This window comes from Oncorhynchus nerka, unplaced genomic scaffold (genome assembly GCF_034236695.1).
Source record: "Oncorhynchus nerka isolate Pitt River unplaced genomic scaffold, Oner_Uvic_2.0 unplaced_scaffold_1256, whole genome shotgun sequence".
In the NCBI taxonomy this organism is placed as follows: Eukaryota; Metazoa; Chordata; class Actinopteri; order Salmoniformes; family Salmonidae; genus Oncorhynchus; species Oncorhynchus nerka.
The window spans coordinates 34143-61703 of NW_027040085.1; the positions used below are offsets into that span (position 1 = coordinate 34143).

The following is a 27561-nucleotide window of genomic DNA, read 5'->3' on the forward strand; positions in this document are numbered from 1 at the left end:
GCAGGGAAGAGAAAGGAGAAAGTCTGTAGCAGGGAAGAGAAAGGAGGAGAAAGGAGAGAGTCTGTAGCAGGGAAGAGAAAGGAGAGACAGTCTGTAGCAGGGAAGAGAAAGGAGAGACAGTCTGTAGCAGGGAAGAGAAAGGAGAGTCAGTCTGTAGCAGGGAAGAGAACGGAGAAACAGTCTGTAGCAGGGAAGAGAAAGGAGAGACAGTAGCAGAGAAGAGAAAGGAGAGACAGTAGCAGGGAAGAGAAAGGAGACAGTCTGTAGCAGGGAAGAGAAAGGAGACAGTCTGTAGCAGGGAAGAGAAAGGAGACAGTCTGTAGCAGGGAAGAGAAGACTCAGTCGGCTGTTCTAATTGCTTAAACATCCGTCCTCTCCTCCCCTTCATCTGCACTGACAGGAACAGGCTTGATGGGTAAAATACTATATGGTGGAAGAAAGCTCATCGCTGTATCATATAGTGGTTTATCTCAGCATTGAGATTAGATGGCAGTAGAGACAGTATTTCCCAAGGAGGGACTGATGCCTGATCATGTGCAGTCGACATCAGGGGCAGAATTCAGAATTTATTATTGACATCAAGAACTGCTTCTACACAAACATCTGACATCTCTAGCGAACAAGCAGCAAGACACATTCTAAGAAACAAATAAGAACCATTGACAGCTTCTCTCATGCACGTTGAGTTCTACACAAATAGATTCATATGTCATTTTCATAGAATAAAAAAGTTACTTCCAAAAACAATGTGTCCTTTTATGAAATACATACATGACAACAAAAAAAAACATGGAAATAAAAATGTACAGTATCGTGATCGTTTTCTAGTACAATTAATTTTCTCTTTTCAAATGTAAAACACATCTTGAAATGTAAAGACACTGAAATGAGGAAATGGGTTTCAATTCCAGTCTCACATTCACATTGACATTGTTTAATGCGAAGGCAAGTTTTTTCTATTTTATTGGTTCATTTACACTCTGAACTATGATCAGAGAAATGCATTGGCACCCTACAACCTTCCAAATGGTACACTTGGTGTTCAGGAAATCCAGAATCATAACTATTAGCCAGTGTAATCTTGTTAATTTGGCCAAATGAAAAGGCTGATATACAGTATGGTCAATTGAAAGGCAGAAGTCTATATACTGTATCTGTGTGTACATGCAAAGAAAGACACGTTGCTATCATCATAACTCAATTAATATCAAAACTGAGCTGCCAGAGAATAAGGAAATTGAAAAGACAAACATTCCGAGACATTCTGAAACAAAATGTCTCCGGTTTCTTTAAACAAAGAACAGAACGAATTGGCCCATAGACTGACGGAATAGAGGTGTGAAATAGACAGGCTACTCTCGTGTGGTCTAGTCTGGAGTCTGGACTGATTGTCCTGACAATATGAGCAGAGTTAGGGTCAAATCCATTCTATATCATTCGAGTCAATTCTAGAACTGACTTGAATTGACAGAATTGAAACAGAATTGACCCAAACCCTGTGAGGATGACAAAGTCATGCAGAGATAAAATGTTTCTTTATAAGCTGACCCCAGATCTGTTTGTACTGCATAGGCAATAGCCATAGGAGTTGACGGGACAGCACAAACAGATCTGGGACCAGGCTAGTTTCTTCAGACATTCCATGGACATTAGCAGCAGTTATAAAACGTAACACTGCCAATAGTTGAGAAGTCATCTCCCATAACATAAACATTTATACAGTACCTAACACAATTGAAACCTTTTCAAAATAAACATTTTCCTACAAAAGATCTATCCAACATCCATAGAAACATCTATATCGTAAAGTGTACAAAATGTTCTCATAGATTGATTTAAATACACATACATTTACTTTAAATATATTACATATTTTAAAACACATTAGAAATGTGTATATATATTGTGTATATACTGTATATTTAATATATGTGGGTAGACGAGTCAATGGAGAATGTCTTATTCCTACTCTAGCATTTACAACACAACATTCTGAGGCAAATTTGGTCAGAGACAACATTCTGGTAGATGCCACTATGCTTCAACAATAGTGTCCCGATGAGGCCGCTCCATCTCTATTTCTCTGTTGTGTTCAATCTCTTAGACCTGATAAAGGCCATGCCATGTGTCCTCATGTGTGTGTTCAAACTCCCCTCTGTCTCAAACATCTTGTCACACACTTTACATTTGGTTTCAGGGGTCCCGTCGTCCAGGCCGTCCCCCGAGCCGGAACCCAACTGGTTCTCTCTCTGGTTCTCATCGGCAGCAACGGTTCCATTACGTCTGGCCAGCTCCCGCGGCTCCTTCTGCTTGTGGATAATGAAAAGATGTCGGGCCAGGGAGCGGGGAGAAGTGTAGCACAGACCACACTCCCTGCACTGGAAGGAGGATCTGTCAGACTTGTGCTGCGGAATGTGGTCGTGGAAGGTGACGAGGTCCTCGGTGGTGAAGCTGCACACGGCACACTTGTGGACCTTGAACACGTTAACCTTGAGCTTCTTTAGGGGCTGGGTGGGTGTGGAGTTCCTGGAGCGAGAACCGGGAGGCCCCTCGTCATCCTGCTGCTTCCTCTTGGGGCTGAGGGCCTGCAGGGGGGCGAAATAGGGACATGAGGGTTGCTGCATGTACAGATTGCCATTCAACCCAACACAGATAAACAATCTTTGCATTGCCGTGATTTTTAGAGGCAAATTCCCTCATGTTCGCAGAGATCACGTTTGTTTTAAATGCCGTAGATGTTAGCTCAAGCACAAATCACCTTTTAAAAATCAATGGCAGTGCACAAGCCGTTAATCTGCGTTTCTTTGAATCCTGGTCACAGTATCAGGGAGAGGAACAGCACAAACTATGGATCAGTGGGTGCAGCTGATTGGTCAGTTACTGTGCCTTGTCAGGAGGGCGGGTGCAGCTCATTGGTCAGTTATTGTACCTTGTCAGGAGAGCGGGTGCAGCTGATTGGTCAGTTTATTGTACCTTGTCAGGAGAGCGGGTGCAGCTGATTGGTCAGTTTATTGTGCCTTGTCAGGAGGGCGGGTGCAGCTCATTGGTCAGTTATTGTGCCTTGTCAGGAGGGTGGGTGCAGCTGATTGGTCAGTTACTGTGCCTTGTCAGGAGGGCGGGTGCAGCTCATTGGTCAGTTATTGTACCTTGTCAGGAGGGTGGGTGCAGCTGATTGGTCAGTTACTGTACCTTGTCAGGAGGGCTGTCCTCTGTGTGAGCTGGGTCTGGCGCCATCTTCCCCTCAGCATCTTTAATGCCACCATGCATCAGCTGGATGTGTTTGTCCAGCATCACACGCTTAGTGAACGTACGGTTGGGGTCTGGACAGTGACTGTAGTCATACAAAGAGAGAGAGAGAGAGAGAGAGTTCTTAAAGAAGAGGCCATACACGTGACATATTAAATGCTAACATGTCATCACAGGAATTTGTTGCCCTATTGAATCTGTGTAGACTGAATAGTTGTGCATCCACATATAGGTTAAACTTATATATTCTAGCAGCAAATGCCACAATAACCGAACCCAAAAATGTACCCCCTCCCCCCCCCAAAAAAATGTGATCCAATCCAGCATTACTCACGGACAGGAGTAGACCTTACGTAGCCCCTTGTGCTTGATCCTGTTGTGTCGACACAAGCTGTGGGAGGAGCTGAACGACTTGTCACACTGTCGGCACGGGTGCTTCTTCAGTTGCTGCATTCATAGTGGGAGAACAAATAGAATTGAACAGTTATGGTTTTATTACGATCACCACGGCGATAGACTGTATCACAGCAGTCTGAGGCTCTGTCACTACAGACACCCTGGTTCCACTCCAGACTGTATCACAGCGGTCTGAGGCTCTGCATCTCAGTGCTAGAGGCATCACTCCAGACTGTATCACAGCGATCTGAGGCACTGCATCTCAGTGCTAGAGGCATCACTCCAGACTGTATCACAGCGGTCTGAGGCTCTGCATCTCAGTGCTAGAGGCATCACTCCAGACTGTATCACAACCGGCCATGATTGGGAGTCCCATAAGGCGGCGCACAATTTTCCCAGCGTCGTCCGGGTTAGGGTTTGGCCGGGGTAGGCAGTCATTGTAAATAATAATTTGTTTTTAACCTACTTGCCTAGTTAAATAAAGGTTAAATAAAAAAATATATATATATTGTTTCAACCTTTCCAATCCTTTCAGATCTACAGTTGAATTCAGAAGTTTACATACACTTGGGTTGTCATTAAAAATCATTTTTCAACCACTCCACAAATTTCTTGTTAACAAACTACAGTTTTGGCAAGTCGGTTGGGACATCTACTTTGTGCATGAAAATTAATTTTTCCAAAAATGGTTTACAGACAGATCATTTCACAGACAGATTAATTCACTGTATCACAATTCCAGTGGGTCAGAAGTTTACATTCACTAAGTTGACTGTGCCTTTAAACAGCTTGGAAAATTCCAGAAAATATCATGGCTTTAAAAACTTCTGATAGGCTAATTGACATAATTTGAGTCAATTGGAGGTGTACCTGTGGATGTATTTCAAGGCCTACCTTCAAACTCAGTGTCTCTTTGCTTGACATCATGGGAAAATCAAAATAAATCAGCCAATACCTCAATTATAACAATTATACACCTTCACAAGTCTGGTTCATCCTTGGGAGCAATGTCCAAATACCTGAAGGTGCCATGTTCATCTTTACAAACAATAATACACAAGTATAACCACCATGGGACCACGCAGCCGTCATACTGCTCAGGAAGGAGACACGTTCTGTCTCCTAGAGATGAACGTACTTTGGTGAAAAAAGTGCAAATCAATCCCAGAACAACAGCAAAGGACCTTGTGAAGATGCTGGAGGAAACAGGTACAAATGTATCTATATCCACAGTAAAACGAGTCCTATATTGACATAACCTGGAAGGCCACTCAGCAAGGAAGAAGCCACTGCTCCAAAACCGCCATAAAAAAGCCAGACTACGGTTTGCAACTGCACATGGGGACAAAGATCATACTTTTTGGAGAAATGTCCTCTAGTCTGATGAAACAAAAATAGAACTGTTTGGCCATAATGACCTTCGTTATGTTTGGAGGAAAAAGGGGGAGGCTTGCAAGCCGAAGAACACCATCCCAACCGCGAAGCACGGGGTGGCAGCATCATGTTGTGGGGGGTGCTTTGCTGCAGGAGGGACTGGTGCACTTCACAAAATAGATGGCATCATGAGGTATGAAAATTATGTGGATATATTGAAGCAACATCAGTCAGGAAGTTAAAGCTTGGTCGCAAATGAGTCTTTCAAATGGACAATGACCTCCAAGCATACTTCCAAAGTTGGGGCAAAATGGCTTAAGGACAACAAAGTCAAGGTATTGGAGTGGCCATCACAAAGCCCTGACCTCAATCCTATAGAAGATTTGTGGGCAGAACTGAAAAAGCGTGTGCGAGCAAGGAGGCCTACAAACCCGACTCAGTTACACCAGCTCTGTCAGGAGGAATGGGCCAAAATTCACCCAACTTATTGTGTGAAGCTTGTGGAAGGCTACCCAAAACGTTTGACCCAAGTTAAACAATTTAAAGGCAATGCTACCAAATACTAATTGAGTGTATGTAAACTTCTGACCCACAGGGAATGTGATGAAATAAATAAAAGCTGAAAGAAATCAATCTCTCTACTATTATATTGACATTTCCCATTCTTAAAATAAAGTGGTGATCCTAACTGACCTAAGACAGGGAATTTTTACTAGGATTAAATGTCAGGATTTGTGGAAAAACTGAGTTTAAATGTATTTGGCTAAGGTGTATATAAACTTCCGACTTCAACTGTACACACGTACTACGGGGTATTGGCTCAGGGTTGATTTGGGATTCAAACTAGGACTACACGGTACCTTGCCATGCTCCTGCCTGACGTGTGCTACGAAAACCTCTCTCTGGATGAAGAGACGGTCACAATCTCCACATGTCCAGACAGGAGCAGGTGGCTTCTGGGGGGCTGAGGTAGGGGTGATCTGGGCCTTTTTCAGGGGTGTAGTTGGGGCATTCTTGTCCACCCTGTCCAGACCGTTGGTGTTGGTGTTGGGGCTGGAACTGAGGGGCAGGTTGATACCCAGGTTGGGGGGACCCTCGATGGTCTTTAAGGTACCATGCATCGTCTACACAGGGATGACAAACAGCTCCGGTTCACTAACAGGCATATTAACTAATCATACAGACTGCACAAGGACAATGACTTATAATTATCACTTGCTGATTAGGATTATACACAAATATATTTCAAGTGCTTGTCATTACATTGTAGTAGATTTTGAATAATTTCCTGAAAAATAGAAGTGCCTGTTATAAGTTTTTATAAGTTAAATAAGTTATTTGTTCACATCGAGCACAAGAGAAGAAGATCTTTTCCCCTTCATACAGTACCTTGATGTGGTCCAACATGAGCTGTTTCTGGGCGTAGTGCATGGAACAGTCTGGGCATTTGAAGACAGACACCTTCTGGTTGGCTATGTGTTGATCAAAGTGTGACTGAAGCAGTGTCTGCTGGGTGAACACCGTGTCACACATGGAACACTTGTAGATCAACCTGGAAGACAACACAAAGAATGTTTTAACAACATATTCCACTCTGAGAGACATGTGGCTTGATAAAAATGAATGAGTTTCAATAAATCCTGTATACAGAAAAGGAATAAAATCAATGTTATCTAATAACAATGATTTTTTTCAATTGTACTAATGCATTGTATACGACAACAGTACCTATTCATGTCCATGAATACACTTAATAATGTTAATGTCCATAATAGGAGTTAATGATTTATTTCAAATCAATCCGTCAGTTCAAAAGGTCTATCACAGAACCTGGCAGCACACTGTCTGTCTGTTCTGTCTGTCTGTTCTGTTCTGTTCTGGTCTCTGTCTGTCTGGTCTGGTCTGGTCTGGTCTGGTCTGGTCTGGTCTGGTCTGGTCTGTCTGTCTGTCTGTGTGTGTGTGTGTGTGTGTGTGTCTGTGTGTGTGTGTGTGTGTGTGTGTGTGTGTGTGTGTGTACCTGTCTGTCTGTCTGTTTGTCTGAGAGACCACCTGGCACCTGCTCCTGAACAGGTTCAGTCATCAGTGTGCGTGTGTGTGTGTTCATTAGAGTGTGTTGACGGTGTTAGGAAAAGGTCAGGGTGCTGGAAAAACACTCAGTTAAAGCTACTGTGTCTAATAACATTAAACGCAAACCCATTCAACGTTGAAAATGAAGACGGTTCTGACAGGAACATGACTTGGATATGGATATCGGATAACTTTCCCTCATTGAAGCAGAATTAATTTGTGTTAAACAACTGAGGATGTTGGTGTCACCTTTCCAATCAATGATAGAACAGCATACAGTAGAATAGAACAATAATATCGTATATTCTATTAAATAGAAGACAAAGGTCTTCAACATAGAACGAAAACTTTCTAGGATAATATTAAGTTTAGATAAATACTTTACTAGACTAGACTAGACTAGACTAGACTAGACTATACTATACTAGATCACATGAATAATGGGTTGTGAGAATCTGAAGAGACTTACTTGGGCTCTCCTATCTTGACCCCAGGGTGCTGTGTGCGTGCGTGTGAGTGTGTGCCAGGAGCAGACTTGAAGGCCATGGGGCAGATGGGACACTTGTAAAAGATCTCACAGTGAGAGCTCTGGATGTGAGTCTTCAGAGCAGCCACGTCAGAGTAGATGACGCTACAATGCACACAGCTGGAGAGAGAGAGAGAGGGGGGGGGGAAATAAAAACATACATACATACAGTGAGCACCAGAATTCGTTGGACAGTGACCATTTTTCTGTTATTTTGGTTCTGTACTTTGAGTTTGAAAGGATACAATGGCAATGAGGGTGAAGTGCATACTGTCAGCTTTAATTTGAGGGTATTTTCATACATATCGGATGAAACGTTTAGAATTTATAGAAACTTTTGTACATGGTCCCCCATTTTCGAGCATCAAAAAACATTGGACAGTTGAACATAATGTAGAATAAAGTAATCATTGTTAATATTTGGTCGCACATCACCAGACGCTGGGTATCTTCCCTGGTGATGCTCTGCCAGGCCTGTACTGCAGCCATCTTCAGTTCCTTATTGACTTCAGTCTCCTCTTCAGCACGTAAAATGCATGTTCAATTGGATTCAGATCCGGTGATTGACTTGGCCAGTCAAGGATTCTCCACTTTTTGGCCATCAATACCCCTTCGTTGTTCTAGCAGTATGTTTAGGGTCATTGTCTTGTTGCGTGATGAAGTGCCGTCCAATGAGTTTGAAGGCATTTGGTTTTATCTGAGCAGATAAAATAGACTTCAGAATTAATTGTTCTACTTCTATCTACAGTCACATCATCGATGAAGACAAGTGAGCCTGTTTCCCTAGCAGCCATAGCCTGTTTCCCTAGCAGCCATAGCCCGTTTCCCTAGCAGCCATAGCCTGTTTCCCTGGCAGCAATAGCCTGTTTCCCTAGCAGCCATAGCCTGTTTCCCTAGCAGCCATAGCCTGTTTCCCTGGCAGCCATATCCTGTTTCCCTGGCAGCAATAGCCTGTTTCCCTGGCAGCCATATCCTGTTCCCCTGGCAGCCATACAGGCCCAAGCCATAACACCCCCTCCACCATGTTTCATGGATGAGGTGATATGCTTTGGATCATGGGCATGTCTTTTTTTCCTCCACACTTTCCATCACTCTGGTACATGTTCATCTTTGTCTCATCTGTCCACAATACTTGTTTCCAAAAATCTTGGGGCTCTTTTAGGTGCTTTTTAGCAAACTGTAATCTGGCCTTTCTGTTCTTCAGGCTTATCAGTGGTTTGTATCTTTGTAGTGTACCCTCTGTAGTCTTGGTGGTGTAGTCTTCTACGTATGGTAGACTTTGACACATCTACACCTGCATCCAGGAGAGTGTTTCTGATCTGTTGGGGTGTTGTCAGGGGGGTTTCTACACCATCGAGAGTATTCTCAGTGGTCTTCCTCAGTCTACCAGGTCTTTTGACATAATTGAGTTCACCGGTTGTTTTTATCTTGTTAATGATGAACCAAACTGTTAACTTGGGGATGCCCAGGGTTTTTGCAATGTTCCTGATTGATTGATGTTCCTTTCTGAGCCTTATGACGGCCAGCTTCATTTGCATCGACACTGCTGTCTTCCTCATGTTGTCACACCCCAACAACAACCTCCAAAGGCAACAGCAAAGTCTAGAATCAATACTCTTCATCAACAGCTCTCCTGCATTCACTAACGACACAAATGAATACACCTGTCTAACGACACACATCTGTGAAGCCAATTCAACAAATACTTGTAGTACCTTAAAATGGGGGAGACTATGTACAAAAAGTGCTGTCATTTCTAAATGGTTCATCCGATATGTATGAAAATACCCTCAAATTAAAGCTGACAGTCTGCACATCACCCTCATTGTATCCTTTCAAACTCAAAGTGCTAGAGTACAGAACCAAAATAACAGAGTACAGAGTACAGAACCAAAATAACAGAGTACAGAACCAAAATAACAAAATAAGGATGGTGCTCACTGTATATATATAAAACAAAATATACAGGACCTTTAACTCAACACTTTGGATGATTTTGATACTCAATGCAAGTTACAAAATCAACTGACATTGTAATTACTGTGATTAGCAAGCGGCACATTGATAGGTGAAATAAATAATTTTCAGTGTGGAGACTTAAAGGTGACATTATCAAAGAACTACAGTATTGCCTCTTCCAAGTATGCACCCTCCACATTGGGAAGAGCCGATATTGGGGGTCTCGTTGCTGTTGATTTCTGTAGGAAGAAAGTTGCCTTTCTGTATGGCGTCATATTGCTACGTCTACCTGAGTGAGTGGACCTTTTAAACAAAAGTCATCTGACTGCTCCTAAAGAAAATCTCTAGAGAAGAAGAAGAACCGTGGTAACAAGCTAGACAGAAGTGTTTCCTGTTCAGGCAGGAAGCAATGTCAGACTAACCGGTAGCCCACCCTGCGGGTGTAGTGCAGACAGTTCCTGGTCACATGGGACTGGAAGTGGATTGAGCGACAGATAGCCCCACACTCAGGGCAGATGTAGGGAGACTTGTGCTGATGGATCCGTTGGTGCGACGCAAAGCTGCACACGTTAGGTAGTAGCATTTGGCAGATTGTGCAGGTTTTCTACAGACGTAAACAGAGACAGAAATACACAAAACGGTATTATAATTCTCTAGAAGGAATGCAATCTTTGAGAGTTGGTTCAATAATGGAGTTAAATTAACATAACATTTGACAATTTACATCATTAGCTGGTGCTATAAAGGGATGATATGATGACAAAACACAATGCCATTAAAGATGGCATCTGCAGGGAAACAGCGCCACTGGCCGCCCCACCACCGTTGTTATTGTTGTTGTGGCTGAGCTGAGGAGCGTCATGTAGCATGGTGAAAACGAGGCAGTACATATTAAGCTCTTCTGTCGAGGCGTGCAATGATGTCAGGGTGGGGGGGGAGGGGACACATTCTCTGTTTGCAGTAACTTCTTTGTTGTAATATGACAGATGGACGTGGTTCATTTACCATAAAGGATTCCAGCTTTAATATATATATATATATATATATATATATATATATATATATATATATATTTTATTCATGATATATTATTCAAAAGGGAGTGATGGATGGATTGTAAAAGGGAGTGTTGATTAGAAGTGGTGACACAGTGGGTGTGACACAGTGGGTGTGACACAGTGGGTGTGACACAGTGGGTGTGAAATACACAATAGACAAGGGAAGTTTAAAAAGAGCAAGAAAACAATCACTCAACACCCGCTTATAGACATAGACACAGTAACCACACATACACACCTGTCCGCTGGACTCTGGCGCCTGCTGATAGTGCATTGCTAGAGAGTTCTCATCCAGGAACATCTCACTGCACTCTAAACACTTCAGACTGGTTCTGCAGAGCCGGGACACATCCTCATCCAGGGGCATGGCAGCAACCGGAGGGGCGTTGGAGGGGGCACAGATCACCGCTGCCTGGGCCTGAGTACCAGCACCCTTCCCTGGGTAGTGGCCGGTGGAGCTGTAGGTAGATCCAGCGGTGGTGGTGGAGGATAGCGGAGGTGATGTAGTGATCATCTGGTCTGTAGGGATGGGCTTGAGGATGAGGTGGGAACACTGCATAACCACCCCTTTGAGGAGAAGAGAAGAAGAGACGAGGTTAGAAGACAAGAGGAGAGGAGACAAAAGGAGAGGAGAGAAGACAAGAGGAAGAGAGAAGAGGAAAGGACAAGAGGAGATAAGAGGTTTTATTAGTCTCAATTTAGAAGCATTGCAGAGTATCAACGGCAGTGAACGCTTTAGGCATTTCATATTTGAAGAAAAGTCACCTTTGTCTTTGTGTCCCCGGGCGTGGGAGAGCAGACTGCACTTGTTGTAGAAGACCAGGTTCTTGACACAGTGGTTGCAGGTGACCTCGATGCGGACACTGCGACGGTCGTAATGCTGGCTCAGGCTTCTCTCCAGGGCAAACGAGTCACCGCACTCCAGGCACCTGTAAATAATAATATACATTTACATTTACATTTAAGTCATTTAGCAGACGCTCTTATCCAGAGCGACTTACAAATATAAATGAATATACATTCATTCGAACATATATATTATATAAACTGCATTTCAAGAAGCCCAAGGACACTGTATAAAATAGGAAGAAACAATTAAAATGCTATATAGCTAGCTAGCATTTTACCTATAGCCGCGGGAGGGTAGGGAGATACAGGCGGCCGAGGGGGGGCTGAGGTTGGGGACGTAGACTGGGACGGGGTTGATGCTGCTCAGGACCTTATTGAAGGCCTCCACTACAGAACTCTGGGAGCTGGCTAACACCTGGACTCTAGAGACACCTTCTTCTGGGCCTGGGCAGCCAGCAGGGCTTGCTTCACCGGCTGCTGCCCCTGGGGCTTGGAGCTGGACAGCACCTGGTGAAACGAACAGACATTCAAGGAGTTACTGAATGAAATGTTAGGGATTTATTGTTGTTATTATTACTCATGTTCCTCATGTTTATTTCATTATTACTGTATGATGTTATATTTTGTTGTCTATAGCGTGTTAGCATAGAAGATTAGTTCTGATGTACAAAATGAGGTTAATAAACCAAACCTGGTGGAGCTCAGACACAGAGGTGGCCTTGGTCAGGGGGAGTAGGTTGAGGTTGGTGAGGTGGACAGTCTTTGGCACGGTGAGTTTGGCGTTTGCCAGGCTGGATGCGGGCACCATGACAGTCTGCTGTTGTTGTTGATGGATGGCGTTGGCAGCTTTGAGGATGGCGCTGCTGGCACTCTGTACCGACGCAGCGGGGATCACTGTGGCTTTGACCATGGTGTTGTTGGCCAGCTTTAGGTTAATGACCTGAATAGGGGGAGGAGAGGATGGGAAATACAATTGTATTTGTCATATGTAGACTAACATTGAAATGCAGTGCGTGCTAACCAAGGTTGCCAGGTGCACGGTGTTTCCTCCGACACATTGGTGCGGCTGTCCTTGTTTTCCATGAAAACATACATGAAATGAGTTGCAAAATGAATAGGAAATATAGTCAAAATGTTGACAAGGTTATAAATAATGACTTTTAATTGAAATAATAATTGTGTCCTTCAAACTTTGCTTTCGTCAAAGAATTTGGAGCAATTACAGCCTTGCAGACCTTTGGCATTCTAGTTGTCAATTTGTTGAGGTAATCTGAAAAGATTTCACCCCATGCTTCCTGAAGCACCTCCCACAAATTGGATTGGCTTGATGGGCACTTCTTATGTACCATACGGTCAAGCTGCTCCCACAACAACTCAATAGGGTTGAGATCCGGTGACTGTGCGGGCCACTCCATTATAGACAGAATACCAGCTGACTGCTTCTTCCCTAAATAGTTCTTGCATAGTTTGGAGCTGTGCTTTGGGTAATTGTCCTGTTGTAGGAGGAAATTGGCTCCAAATAAGCGCTTTTCCACAGGGTATGGCATGACGGGCAAAATGGAGTGATAGCCTTCCTTCTTAAAGATCCCTTTTTACCCTGTACAAATCTCCCACTTTACCACCACCAAAGCACCCCCAGACCATCACCCCAGACCATCACCCCGGACCATCACCCCCGGACCATCACCCCGGACCATCACCCCCGGACCATCACCCCCAGACCATCACCCCCAGACCATCACCCCCAGACCATCACCCCCAGACCATCACCCCCGGACCATCACCCCCAGACCATCACAATGCCTCCACCATGCTTTACAGATGGCATCAAGCACTCCTTCAGCATCTTTTCATTTTTTCTGCGTCTCACGAATGTTATTCTTTGTGATCCGAACACCTCAAACTTAGATCCGTCTGACCATAACACTTTTTTCCAATCTTCCTCTGCCCAGTGTCTGTGTTCTTTTGCCCATCTTAATCTTTTATTGGCCAGTCTGAGATATGGCTTTTTCTTTGCAACTCTGCCTAGAAGGCCAGCATCCCAGAGTTGCCTCTTCACTGTTGACGTTGAGACTGGTGTTTCGCAGGTACTATTAAATGAAGCTGCTTGTGAGGCGTCTGTTTCTCAAACTAGACACTCTAATGTACTTGTCCTCTTGCTCAGTTGTGCACTGGGGCCGCCCACTCCTCTTTCTATTCTGGTTAGAGACAATTTGTGCTGTTCTGTGAAGGGAGTAGTACACAGCGTTGTATGAGATCTTCAGTTTCTTGGCAATTTCTCGCATGGAATAGCCTTCATTTCTCAGTACAAGAATAGACTGACCAGTATCCGAAGAAAGTTATTTGTTTCTGACAATTTGAGCCTGTAATCAAACCCACAAATGCTGATGCTCCAGAAAAATCAACTAGTCTAAAGAAGGCCAGTTTTATTGCTTCTTTAATTAGAACAACAGTTTTCAGCTGTGCTAACATTTTTCTTATGTAGCAGTTTTGGAGCAGTGGCTTCTTTCTTGCTGAGTGGCCTTTCAGATTATGTCGATATAGGACTCGTTTTACTGTGGATATAGATAATTTTGTACCTGTTTCCTCCAGCATCTTCACAGGGTCCTTTGCTGCTGTCCTGGAATTGATTTGTACTTTTCGCACCAAAGTACTTTCATCTCTAGGAGACGCATCTAGGAGAACGCATCTCCTTCCTGAGCGGTATGACGGCTGCGTGGTCCCATGGTGTTTATACTTGCGTACTGTTGTTTGTACAGATGAACGTGGTACCTTCATGCGTTTGTCAATTAGGCTATCAGAAGCTTCTAAAGCCATGACATAATTTTCTGGAATTTTCCAAGCTGTTTAAAGGCACAGTCAACTTAGTGTATGTAAACTTCTGACCCACTGGAATTGTGATACAGTGAATTATAAGAGAAATAATCTGACTATAAACCATTGTTAGAAAAATGACTTGTGTCATACAGTAGATGTCCTAAACAACTTGCCAAAACTATCATTTGTTAACAAGAAATTTGTGGAGGGTTTGAAAAACAAGTTTTAATGACTCCAACTTAAGTGTATGTAAACTTCCAACTTCAACTGTATATATATATAGAGAGAGAGTACTGGTCAAAAGTTTGGACACACCTACTCATTCATGGATTTTCTTTATTTTTTAAAACTATTTTCTACATTGTAGAATAATAGTAAAGACATCAAAACTATGAAATAACACATGGAATCATGTAGCAACCAAAAAAGTGTTAAACAAATCAAAATATATTTTATATTGAGATTCTTCAAAGTAGCCACCCTTTGACTTGATGACAGCTTTGCACATTCTTGGCATTCTCTCAACCATCTTCATGAGGTAGTCACCTGGAATGCATTTCAATTAACAGGTGTGCCTTGTTAAAAGTTCATTTGTGGAATTTCTTTCCTTCTTAATGCGTTTGAGTCAGTCAGTTGTGTTGAGTCAAGGTAGGGGTGGTAAACAGAAGATAGCCCTATTTGGTAAAAGACCAAGTTCAAACACTCCCATATACAGTGACCTCCATAATTATTGGGACAGTGAAGCATTGTTTCTTATTTGGCTATATACTACAAAATATGAGGTTAAAGTGCAGACTGTCAGATTTAATTTGAGGATATTTTCATCCATATCGGGTGAACCATTTTGTTCCCCTAAACTAGTCCCCCCCCCCCCCCCAATTTAAGAGTAGCGAAAGTATTGGGACAAACACTAACACTGTATTAAAGTAGTAGTCAACACATCCATCAACACAGGGGCCACTCAGGGGTCTGTGCTTTGTTCTATGTCATCTCTGGGGACTGGGGAGAAAACGCAATAACTCTCTCCAAATATGGGGAAGTTTTTCTGTGCAAAATTTCCAAATGACATCTGATTGACCGGATGTAAGCTAATAGAAAGCTGTGTAAACAGCCCAAATTGTGTCTCATTAGATTTCAGTTCAGCTTGGATGCATATGGATGTGGTTGAAATACTATCAGCTTTAATGACGCTGATAAAAGACAGCACCTGTCACGTTCTGACCGTAGTTCTTTTGTTATGTCTTTGTTTTAGTATGGTCGGGCGTGAGTTGGGTGGGTTGTCTATGTTCCTTTTTCTATGATTTGGGATTTCTGTGTTTTTGGTATGGTTCTCAATCAGAGGCAGCTGTCATTCGTTGTCTCTGATTGAGAACCATACTTAGGTAGCCTGGTTGTCTCTGATTGAGAACCATACTTAGGTAGCCTGGTTGTCTCTGATTGAGAACCATACTTAGGTAGCCTGGTTGTTCCTGATTGAGAACCATACTTAGGTAGCCTGGTTGTCTCTGATTGAGAACCATACTTAGGTAGCCTGGTTGTCTCTGATTGAGAACCATACTTAGGTAGCCTGGTTGTCTCTGATTGAGAACCATACTTAGGTAGCCTGGTTGTCTCTGATTGAGAACCATACTTAGGTAGCCTGGTTGTCTCTGATTGAGAACCATATTTAGGTAGCCTGGTTGTCCCTGATTGAGAACCATACTTAGGTAGCCTGGTTGTCCCTGATTGAGAACCATACTTAGGTAGCCTGGTTGTCCCTGATTGAGAACCATACTTAGGTAGCCTGGTTGTCTCTGATTGAGAACCATACTTAGGTAGCCTGGTTGTCTCTGATTGAGAACCATACTTAGGTAGCCTGGTTTCACCTTTGAGTTGTGGGTGATTATTTTCCGTGTCAGTGTTTGTTCCACACAGTTTTGTTTATTTAATTTATTCACGTTGTTATTTTGTACTTTTCAGTGTTCTATTAAAAGTAAGCAATATGAACACGTACCACGCTGCACATTGGTTCTCCGATCCTTCCTACTACTCCTATTCGTCAGAAGCACCTCTACAAACTATCCCTAACTGTGCATTTGCATTCTCTCAAGATTCTGAAAGAAAATTCATAGACCTACAGTCAGTGTCCAGATTACAGTTTCCATTTAATGATGAGTGAGAAAGTTACAGACGCACAAATGTCATACCCCCCAAAGATGCAAACCTCCCCTGTTATTGTAATGGTATTGGTGCATCTATAACTTCTCACACATCATTTTTAACGATTCATTCATTTTAAGTCTGCATTTTAACCTCTTAGTCATTGTTTGATTTCAAATCCAAACTGCTGGAGTGCAGAGCCAAAACAAAACAGTCACTGTCCCAATACTTACAGAGGGCACTGTACAAAGAAAAAGGTTGGTTACCTGGGAACCCGCTGTCTTGACTGCCGACACAGGGAGGAAAGCAGTGGCCACAGGTTTGATGGTCATCTGCTTGTTGATCTCCATGGCAACACCTGGGGTGGTGGTGGGCAGGGAGGAAGTCCGCGTCGAGTTCGGGGAGGACAGGAAGGAGGAGACCATGATTGAAGACCCTCTCTTCAGGCGTTCAGGGTCTGACTCTACCTGGGCCAACGGCAGCACTCTGGTGACGGTGCGTTTGATCTGGCCAGAGGAGGTCTTAATGGTTTTGATCCGGACCTTTGGGATGACGGGTGTGGACGGGGAGGAGGAGGGGGAACCAGAGCCTCTACTGCTGTCCTCGCTGGTGGTTGGGCTGCCGGGGCCCTCTGGCTGTTTGGACTGCAGCCTCCTGGCCAACTAGGATAGGATAGAATAGGATAGGATGAACTTTTTTGTCCCGGGCGGAAATTTGTCTGGGACTAATCTATTGTGGACAGACTGCATAACATAAATGTTACCGTAGTCGTTAATGGAGCATCTAACCCTTCCTAGAGGTTAGTCTTAGACACATAGTACTGATGTATACAAGTAGACAGTACAGTAAAACATTTACACACTTGACTTATACACAATCCATACCTCCAGAGCTGAGGGGGACTCCTGGTCTGGGGGCTTCTCCGGGACCAGGTCCCTGGGGCTCTCCCTCTCCTTGGCCTCCTTGGGTGCTTCCCTCTGGGTGTGGATGTCAGGGATGGTGGTAAATGAGTCTCTGGGTGGTAGTGGGGGACTCAGAAACTACAGAGTTAGTGGTGTCTGATACTGTGGCTTTCTTAGCACTGAGAGCTGCAATAGCAGCAATGCAGGAGGAAAGTTTGGCTGATGAATTGGCTTGTTTGGCCTGCGAGAGACTGGTGGACACAGCCTGGACACAGGGCTCCCCAGCCTCCCTCCCCGACCCCTCCTGGGTGCGAGGGGCCGTTGTCTCTTTGGCTTTCTCTTCTTCAAGTTTCCTTGATTTAGAGGACTCGTAAAGGTTCAGACTAACGGTGACCAAAGTCTTGTTGTTGTTTTTATCAAGTTTTGATTTGTCGCAGTCTCCATTAGACTTGTTCGCAGGTTTGGCCGTGCTATGGGAGTCTGCCAGTACGGCTTTTGTGGTCAGCTCCTCCTCTCTCTTGGCAGGTGGTTCTGTCAGAGGGTTTGTCCTAAAAAATGGCAGGGTGCTCTGCTTGACCCTGTCCAGAGAGTCATCAACTTCAATCTTATCGTCATCGTCAAACTCCTCAGCGCTGGAAATGGGACTGAACTGGTTAAAAGTAGAGTGGGAGATGAAGTTGGAGGTGATAGCCAATCCATGATGAGCCTCCACATCTCTCAGAACCTTTTCGGCTCCGTTGTTCTTACTGTACCGGTCGTTAGGTGACATTGACAGGTACCCGTTATGAAGCCCATTGTGGTTCACCATGGTGGTGGGGTCAGCCTGAACCACCTCCTCTGGTCGTGTGTGTTCTTCACCGCCGGCGTCCATTTTGTGGACATTCTTGACGATGACGCTGACGCCCACGTCTGGAGCTCCAGAGGGGGTGTGTGCCTCGTCCTCGTGGGGGACGCTTGGGTGTTTGAGCTGGCCATCATGAGGGTCCTCGTGGGGGACGCTGGGGTGTTTCAGCTGGCCATCGTGGGGGTCCTCGTGGCCTGACTCTATGGCTGTCTTCGGGTCTACCATGTCTGGGATGTCAAAGGCTGCCAGGAGGTCGTCAAAGTCTGGGGTCTTCATATCGCCCATGTTTTTGATGTGATGATGCAAGAACCTGGAAGAGATATAACGAAAAAATACAACTAGTTAGCTAGTACACAAATTAATACACAAACTCATTTTGTGGGACACGCTGTATATTGTCAAATTCAACTGCGCGACAGACCACACATCATTTAATGGGGCGGCAGGGTAGCCTTATGGTTAGAGCATTGGACTAGTAACCGGAAGGTTGCAAATTCAAATCCCCGAGCTGACAAGGTACAAATCTGTTGTTCTGCCCCTGAACAGGCAGTTAACCCACTGTTCCTAGGCCATCATTGAAAATAAGAATTTGTTCTTAACTGACTTGCCTGGTTAAATAAAGGTTTAAAAAAAAGTCCAACTTTTTACCTGAATTATTCATAGTTATTTATATGTTAGTATCTACTTTCTCAAAACATAAGATTAATCTGTAAAATAAACAAGACTTTATTTGGTTACAACACTGAAGAAGATGTGAAGAACCAGGCTACGCAATGAAAAGTTGACAGGCAAGTCTTGTTTTTTTACTGAAAAGCTAGCCAACTATCTAGTAAAAACTTGACACGAGGTTGGTGTCTCTTTTTAACAAAATGAAATGGATATATCTTGTAATTGAACAAAATAGTAAGGTGTCCATTAACTGGAGACTGTATGCCAATAATACGGGAGGTTTATCTTTGCTAAACCGCATATCAAAAAGCTGATACAGTAGTAGTAGTATTTCCACTGAAATGTCAAACATGCTAATCACTAACCCGTTAGCTAACATTTTTACGACACCAATAATCACAAAATATTTATAGCTCGATCACGAGATAACACTGTTGAAGGTAATATATTTCTTAAACGCTGTTGAATACGCCGATAATAAAGGGTGCTACGCTAGCAGGTTAGGATAACTAAATGTAGCAGGTTAGTATAACTAAATGTAGCAGGTTAGTATAACTAAATGTAGCAGGTTAGGATATCTAAATGTAGCAGGTTAGGATAACTAAATGTAGCAGGTTAGTATAACTAAATGTAGCAGGTTAGTATAACTAAATGTAGCAGGTTAGTATAACTAAATGTAGCAGGTTAGTATAACTAAATGTAGCAGGTTAGTATAACTAAATGTAGCAGGTTAGGATAACTAAATGTAGCAGGTTAGAGAATCACCAGCAGCAAGAGCGACATCATTGATGTATACAGAGAAAAGAGTCGGCCTGAGAATTGAACCCTGTGGCACCCCCATAGAGCCTGCCAGAGGTCTGGACAGCAGGCCCCCGATTTGACACACTGAACTCTGTCTGAGAAGTAGTTGGTGAACCAGGCGAGGCAGTTATTTGAGAAACCAAGGCTGTTGAGTCTGCCGATAAGAATGTGGTGAGTGATAGAGTCGAAAGCCTTGGCCAGGTCGATGAATACAGCTGCACAGTACAGTATTGTCTCTTATCGATGGCGGTTATGATATCGCTCCATTCCGTTTCTTTTTCATCCTAAAAAAACTCCCCAGTCTTTATTGATTACACACATACACCTAACATGATACAGTCACCACTATGCTTGAAAATATGGAGAGTGGTACTCAGTAATGTGTTATATTGTATTTCCACCAAACATAACACTTTGTATTTAGGACAAAAAGTGAATTGCTTTTCAGTATTACTTTAGTGCCTTGTTGCAAACAGGATGCATGTTTTGGAATATTTTTTATTCTGTACAGGCTTCCTTCTTTTCCCCTCGGTCAATTAGGTTAGTATTGTGGTTGTGGTTAGTACTACAATATTGTAGTTACTCCTCAGTTTTCTCCTATCACATCCATAAGTCACCATTGCCCTCACTGTGAAATCCCTGAGTGGTTTCCTTTCTCTCCGGGCAACTGAGTTAGGAAGGCCGCCTGAACCTTTGTAGTGACTGGGTGCTGATACACCATTCAAAGTGTAATTAATAACTTCACCATGCTAAAAGGGAAATTCAATGTCTGTTTTTTTTTTCATCTACCAATATGTGCCCTTCTTTGCGAGGCATTGGAAAACCTCCCTGGTCTTTGTGGTTGAATCTGTGTTTAAAATGCACTGCTCGACTGAGGGACCTTACAGATCATTATATTTATGGGGTACAAATAGGGTTGAAAAAAGGCAGACACAGTCCGGTAAATTTCCATGGCAACTTAAGCCCTGGAATTTGGAGAATTTTGCTTAAATTCATCAAAAAAAGTTAGCTTATAACAGTGAACCGTTTTTTGTGGGATACACAAGGCAATTCTAGGTCTTGTGGCATATTTTGGTTAAACTATCCTCAATTCAATGGAATTGTAACCCTCTGCATGCACAGTGCATTCTTCCATCACATGTACAGCTGATTCTTAAGATCTTGCACACTAATGAGATGCTATTGAGCCCATACTATTACACTCTGAGCCAAGGACTACATGCTTTCTGGTAAGTTTTGATTACAATACTGGGTGGGGTGAATATATTTTATACGACATACATTATTTTTTGTTAACTAGTAAACAGTAGCCTACAGCAAAGTGTGTTTAAATAATTTATAACTTGTTAACAATTTCTGCTAGTTTGTTTTTGCTACCATGTGGGTTTTAGCTTGCTTGAGCCTGCTAACTGAGGAGTGTTAATTCACCTGTTTCCATACATGTTTCATTTTAAGACATTTATCTTACAAAGGAGTTGTTTCTTCTAACTGCTTAACTATTTATCTGTACATGGAATTGTATTTGGGTTTTTTACTTGTTTTTTTTATAATCTTTACAGGAAAATGCCACAGGCATTATCTGATGTGTGGAGACATTTCACTGCAGCTAATGTAGAAGGAAAAATTGTGTACATTTGCAAATACTGTGCTAAATCATGTGCATAAAGTTCCCTCAGCGCTCACAACCTCTGACAAAAAGTCCCTCTACTTCTTTCGAGGTGAAAAGGATGAATCAGACACCTTATCGATAGCAACAGCTCAAGTTCTTTTTCCTCAATGGAGGAACGTAGTCAGAGAAATGCTGATGAATGTCTTGCTCAAGCTGTGTATGCAACTGGTTCACCTCTGGTGCTCACAGACAATGTGCATTGGAAGAGATTTCTGAATGTTCTGAAATACATCAAAAAGCGTGACGACTTCTGCCTGAAGCCCATACACACCACAGCGTACACGTTGGACCCCAAATATGCTGGCAAGAGCATTGTGTATGGTGCAAAGATCAACAAGGCCTATGGTGTCATCACTACCGTGTCTCGCCACTTTGGCCTGGATGAGGGCAAGGTTCTTGGCATCTGGCGTAGTACACTTACAAGCAAGGGCTTTGGGATGGAGATGCAGTATGGCAGTTATGCCAACATATCTCGTCAGCCACCTGGTGGAAGGGACTTTGTGGATCTGAGGCTCTTTCCCCTGTTGCCTCCATCATCCTCCAAATCCCACCAACATCAGCCGCCTCAGAGTGCAACTGGTCCTTGTTTGGGAACACACATACCAAAGCAGGCAATAGGCTGACCAATACAAGGGCTGAAAAATTGGTGGCCATCCGGGGAAATTTGAGGCTTTTTGAGCCTGACAACGAGCTATCCTCAACCAGGTTGGAAAGTGACAGTGAAGATGAGGCCTCAGAGTCTGATGTTCAAGAGGTGGACATAGAGGAGGTCCAGGGAGAAGACATGGAAGCCTGAGAGGAGGACAACCAAAGCTTTAGTTTCTAGACTATAATTTTACAGATGTATGTTGAAAACATTTTTGGGAGAGGCGATAGGTCATTGGGGATCATTCATATTCCCTTCCTTTTGTTGTTCAGTGAAATCATCCCATGTGAAGAGTCAACTCACTTAATTAAAGTTACATTTGTAACTAAATTGTTTTTAAAAATTTCTATTGGAAGGATTTAATCATTTGTAATTATGTCTACTTATGATGAGGTAAAAGGTTTATGTTTCTGTCTCCATATGATATGGTAAATATATCCAATGCAAAAAAACATCTACATTTAAATGGTATTAATATTAATTTGCATATATTGCCGTTAATTCCCATATATTCCCGTTAATTCCCATGGAAAGTTTCCACCTCTGAATATTCCCCAAAATGTGCAAGTAGTCATTCAAAATTCATGTTAAAATGCTATTATTGTCAATACAATTTATTATGTGACTTTTTAAAGAACATTTTTACATCTGAACTAATTTAGGCTTGACATAACATACTTATTGACTCAAGACATTTCAGATTTAAAATTTGTAACACTTTTGAAAAAACATAATTGCACTTGGACATTGAGGCCAGTGACAACAAAAAATAAATCTATATTTAATAAAATGTTAAATTCAATCTGTCACACAGCAAAATGTGGAAAAAGTCAACAGGTGTGAATACTTTTTGAAGGTACTGTACATGGAACTCTCGGTCACCCCAGGTAACTCAAGTTAGCAATAAAAACAGATTTTAAAAACCAGATAAAATAGCACTTTCACTGTGAAGAGACTAACATTTTGATATATTTTGTATTACATTACGTATTGCATTACGTAGTGTTATATATTCTATGTATTTTATGCATTTTGTTTTGTTTCATGTTTGGACCCCAGGAAGAGTAATTGGGGATCCTCATAAAATCAGAATTGGGCTGCCTGTCTAAACGCAGCCAATGAGACACTATCTTATACCGACTTTATTTGGCTTCAATGCGCTATTGAGTCTTCACATAGGAATGCATTGTGTCATGAGATCGATGGCTTTGTCCATTCATGTACAGTGCCTTGCGAAAGTATTCGGCCCCCTTGAACTTTGCGATCTTTTGCCACATTTCAGGCTTCAAAACAAAGATATAAAACTGTATTTTTTTGTGAAGAATCAACAACAAGTGGGACACAATCATGAAGTGGAACGACATTTATTGATATTTCAAACTTTTTTAACAAATCAAAAGTGAAAAATTGGGCGTGCAAAATGATTCAGCCCCTTTACTTTCAGTGCAGCAAACTCTCTCCAGAAGTTCAGTGAGGATCTCTGAATGATCCAATGTTGACCTAAATGACTAATGATGATAAATACAATCCACCTGTGTGTAATCAAGTCTCCGTATAAATGCACCTGCACTGTGATAGTCTCAGAGGTCCGTTAAAAGCGCAGAGAGCATCATGAAGAACAAGGAACACACCAGGCAGGTCCGAGATACTGTTGTGAAGAAGTTTAAAGCCGGATTTGGATACAAAAATATTTCCCAAGCTTTAAACATCCCAAGGAGCACTGTGCAAGCGATAATATTGAAATGGAAGGAGTATCAGACCACTGCAAATCTACCAAGACCTGGCCGTCCCTCTAAACCTTCAGCTCATACAAGGAGAAGACTGATCAGAGATGCAGCCAAGAGGCCCATGATCACTCTGGATGAACTGCAGAGATCTACAGCTGAGGTGGGAGACTATGTCCATAGGACAACAATCAGTCGTATATTGCACAAATCTGGCCTTTATGGAAGAGTGGCAAGAAGAAAGCCATTTCTTAAAGATATCCATAAAAAGTGTCGTTTAAAGTTTGCCACAAGCCACCTGGGAGACACACCAAACATGTGGAAGAAGGTGCTCTGGTCAGATGAAACCAAAATTTAACTTTTGGCAACAATGCAAAACGTTATGTTTGGCGTAAAAGCAACACAGCTCATCACCCTGAACACACCATCCCCACTGTCAAACATGGTGGTGGCAGCATCATGGTTTGGGCCTGCTTTTCTTCAGCAGGGACAGGGAAGATGGTTAAAATTGATGGGAAGATGGATGGAGCCAAATACAGGACCATTCTGGAAGAAAACCTGATGGAGTCTGCAAAAGACCTGAGATTGGGACGGAGATTTGTCTTCCAACAAGACAATGATCCAAAACATAAAGCAAAAATCTACAATGGAATGGTTCAAAAATAAACATATCCAGGTGTTAGAATGGCCAAGTCAAAGTCCAGACCTGAATCCAATCGAGAATCTGTGGAAAGAACTGAAAACTGCTGTTCACAAATGCTCTCCATCCAACCTCACTGAGCTCGAGCTGTTTTGCAAGGAGGAATGGGAAAAAATGTCAGTCTCTCGATGTGCAAACTGATAGAGACATACCCAAAGCGACTTACAGCTGTAATCACAGCAAAGGTGGCGCTACAAAGTATTAACTTAAGGGGGCTGAATAATTTTGCACGCCCAATTTTTCAGTTTTTGATTTGTTAAAAAAGTTTGAAATATCCAATAAATGTCATTCCACTTCATGATTGTGTCCCACTTGTTGTTGATTCTTCACAAAAAAATACAGTTTTATATCTTTATGTTTGAAGCCTGAAATGTGGCAAAAGGTCGCAAAGTTCAAGGGGGCCGAATACTTTCGCAAGGCACTGTATACAGTCATTGATACAAATTCACTACTTTTTTTGTTGTAGAAAATCGCCCACTAATGTACAAGTAGGAACTCATTCTGCTCCAATTCCCCTCCCAACTCTCAGTTGCCCAATTCAGGGTTTTTCAAAAACCTCTCCTCTGGGATCTCTAGCCGTTCCATGCCTTTGAACTATTCCACAGCTGGCACACCTTATTTAACTCGTCAACTAATTATCAAGTCCTTGAATAGGTGAATCAGGTGAGCTAGTTCAAGGCTAGATCAAAATTGTGAAATGTGTGGGGGTCCCTGAGGAGAGGTATGAAAACCACTGCCTTCAATCAAGCCCTCCTAGAGAGGAACAAAGGAAAGCAGAGGTAGGTAGTCAACTAGGCCCACTCAAGACCCAGGACATTCAAATCTGGCCACTAATTTCCTACTGCAATCACTTCATCATCCATGGAATTAGGCTAAAATCGCAGTAGCTAATGCCCATTTGAACGTAACAAAATGCAGTGGACCCTCATAAAACCAGCATCCAAATCAAACTCTGTGAATACTCATCAGTTGGAAAAACCAGACTACACTTTTGGTGATCTTCATTCAAATGGGCATTTTTCTCTTCTTTTCACGTATGTCAGATGACTTCAGACCAAGGTCACTAGGTGTTTACAGAGAATGAATGACATATCTCCAGTGATTATGCTGGTTTGTTTATGAAGGAAACATGAGAGAGGTATACAGTAACATGGCTACTCAGCGCTAGATGAGCTAGCTTATCATTCTGACCTACTTTATGAATGGGATGGAGACAGATAATGCCTGTCCTCTAAATAGCTAATAACTAGCCAAATTGCTTCATGTACATTAGCCTGTATCTGAAGTATTATAAATACGTTTATTTCAAACAACCCAATAGCCAAGGACAGTTCGGAGGTGGATGTACTGTATGTATGTACAATGCTTCTGAAACAAGTAGTGCTTTTTGTGTTGTTGTACTGAAATGAATTTTCACAAGAGGAATCCTCATAGGAAATGTGATGGATGAAGACAATGGGCTACGGATATCATATCATGTGGTGCGTCTTTGCGCTGCCTCTTCAGTCTGCACGTAGCATGTAGCCAAGGAGGGCTGCCTGAATGCTTGCTGCCTCCTCATTAAAATGGATGACAGATCAGTCTGCACACTGCACTGCAGCCCCGGCCACATCCATTTCACCTATTAACATCTGCACTCCCCAGTCTCCCTCCCTGCTAAACCACCAGTGAAATGGCCTCCTCTCCTCAGCTGCAGACAATGAGATAACCAGGCAGTAGTGAACAGAACAAGAAAAGTAGAGAACGAGAGAGAGCGAGAGAGACAGAAACAGATTTGGAGATTGGAGAAAAGGAATGGCTGCTGCCGAGCTGAGGTGAGGAAAAGCTGCATCAGAAAAAAAGGAAAGATGGCTGCTGCCGAGCTGAGGAAAAACTGCAGCAGAGGAAAGAGAATCGCAGGGCCTAGTGCAAGAATACGGCCAATAAAAGCAAAGCTGTCTGACATAGAAAAAATGATATTTAATGCAGAGAGATTAAGAATACTGTACTGTATACATATTGACGCCCAGCTATATTAACCCCAGTTTCATGTATATGCTGTTCTCACCACCACCCCTTTCAAGTGCACATACAGTACATCTACCTACAGAGTAACTCACATTAGGAAACACAGCAGTAGAAAGAAACATGAAACAGTCCTCACCCTGTGATCTGTAGCCAGCCTGTCCCCAGCCAGCCACTACTGTAGTCACAAAACCACCTTCCTTCCTTCCTGCTACCACACAGTCAGTCAGGCACAACAACCACCCCCCTTTTCCTGCAGAAAAAAAAATCAATTTCCCAAAGCAGGCAGGGCCCAAAAAGAGGCAGAGAGATGGAGGTGGTGTGCTCCCGATCAGTCATCCATTTCCTCCTGTCCTGCACCATCACCAGCTGACTGACAATGACCCTGTGCTGTGAGACAGGCCTCCAGAGTTGCAGTCTCATCCCCTCTCCCCTGCCTGAGCACTGCTCTCTCTGCCTTCAGCGAGGTGGCCAGCCCTGCTTGCCCCACATCCCACAGCCTACACCCTGTATCCCATAGCCTAAACCCCCACACCCAGTGTACTGTACCACCACCATACTGCTGGGGATCGATGGTGCCTTTCTGCAGCCTCCTCTGCTAGGCTACAGCCTTCTAGTTTGGCTGCCATTATTAAGCAGCCAGGGAAGCTCTCTCTCCCCCTGTAGCACAGAGCCGGCATTGTTCCTCAGCCCTCTGTCTGCTGGCTCAAACCTGTTTCAGCCGGTTCCGGTCACCACACATAAAGCCTGCTCTGCTGCAGTACAGCTACACACACACAGACAGGCAGAAAGAGACACAGCTAGCGCCCACTTCTCAGGCTGATCACAGAGCACTGATACTGCACCATTTTGACCTGAAATACAACATCTGGTTAAAAGATAAGAGATGATTAAAAAGGTAATAGTTCTCTGGGTTCAAAATACAAAAGGTTTGAAGAGATCCTTGTCCAAAACAAATCTGGAATCCAGGTCATTACCCCAGCAACAAAAAAACAGCTAGGCCTCGAGAGTACAAACCATAACATCCTCCTCTGGGTTGTGCAACGGGACAAAATACACACGCAGTTAGAAATCTAACTCTGTTACAGATACAAAACGAGATGTCAGGAAAAAAGGACACAGCTCAAAACACAGACAATAATACCGCCTGAATCCGGATGGCTTATTATGT

The 27561-nt window shown here is 43.0% G+C and overlaps 1 protein-coding gene across 1 annotated transcript; it reads right to left on the reverse strand.

Moving 5' to 3' along the window:
• Positions 1–553: 553 nt before the first annotated feature.
• Positions 554–27551, reverse strand: LOC115106022 (zinc finger protein 532). The gene is given in 16 exon segments (XM_029628604.2): positions 554–2585; positions 3190–3331; positions 3581–3693; positions 5877–6140; positions 6406–6568; positions 7553–7729; positions 9991–10172; positions 10865–11193; positions 11392–11555; positions 11754–11910; positions 11913–11982; positions 12167–12415; positions 16698–17093; positions 17316–17448; positions 17450–18487; positions 26530–27551. Coding segments are annotated over 15 exon segments (4062 nt in total). The 5' UTR covers positions 18463–18487; positions 26530–27551; the 3' UTR covers positions 554–2075.
• Between the last annotated feature and the right edge of the window lie 10 nt (positions 27552–27561).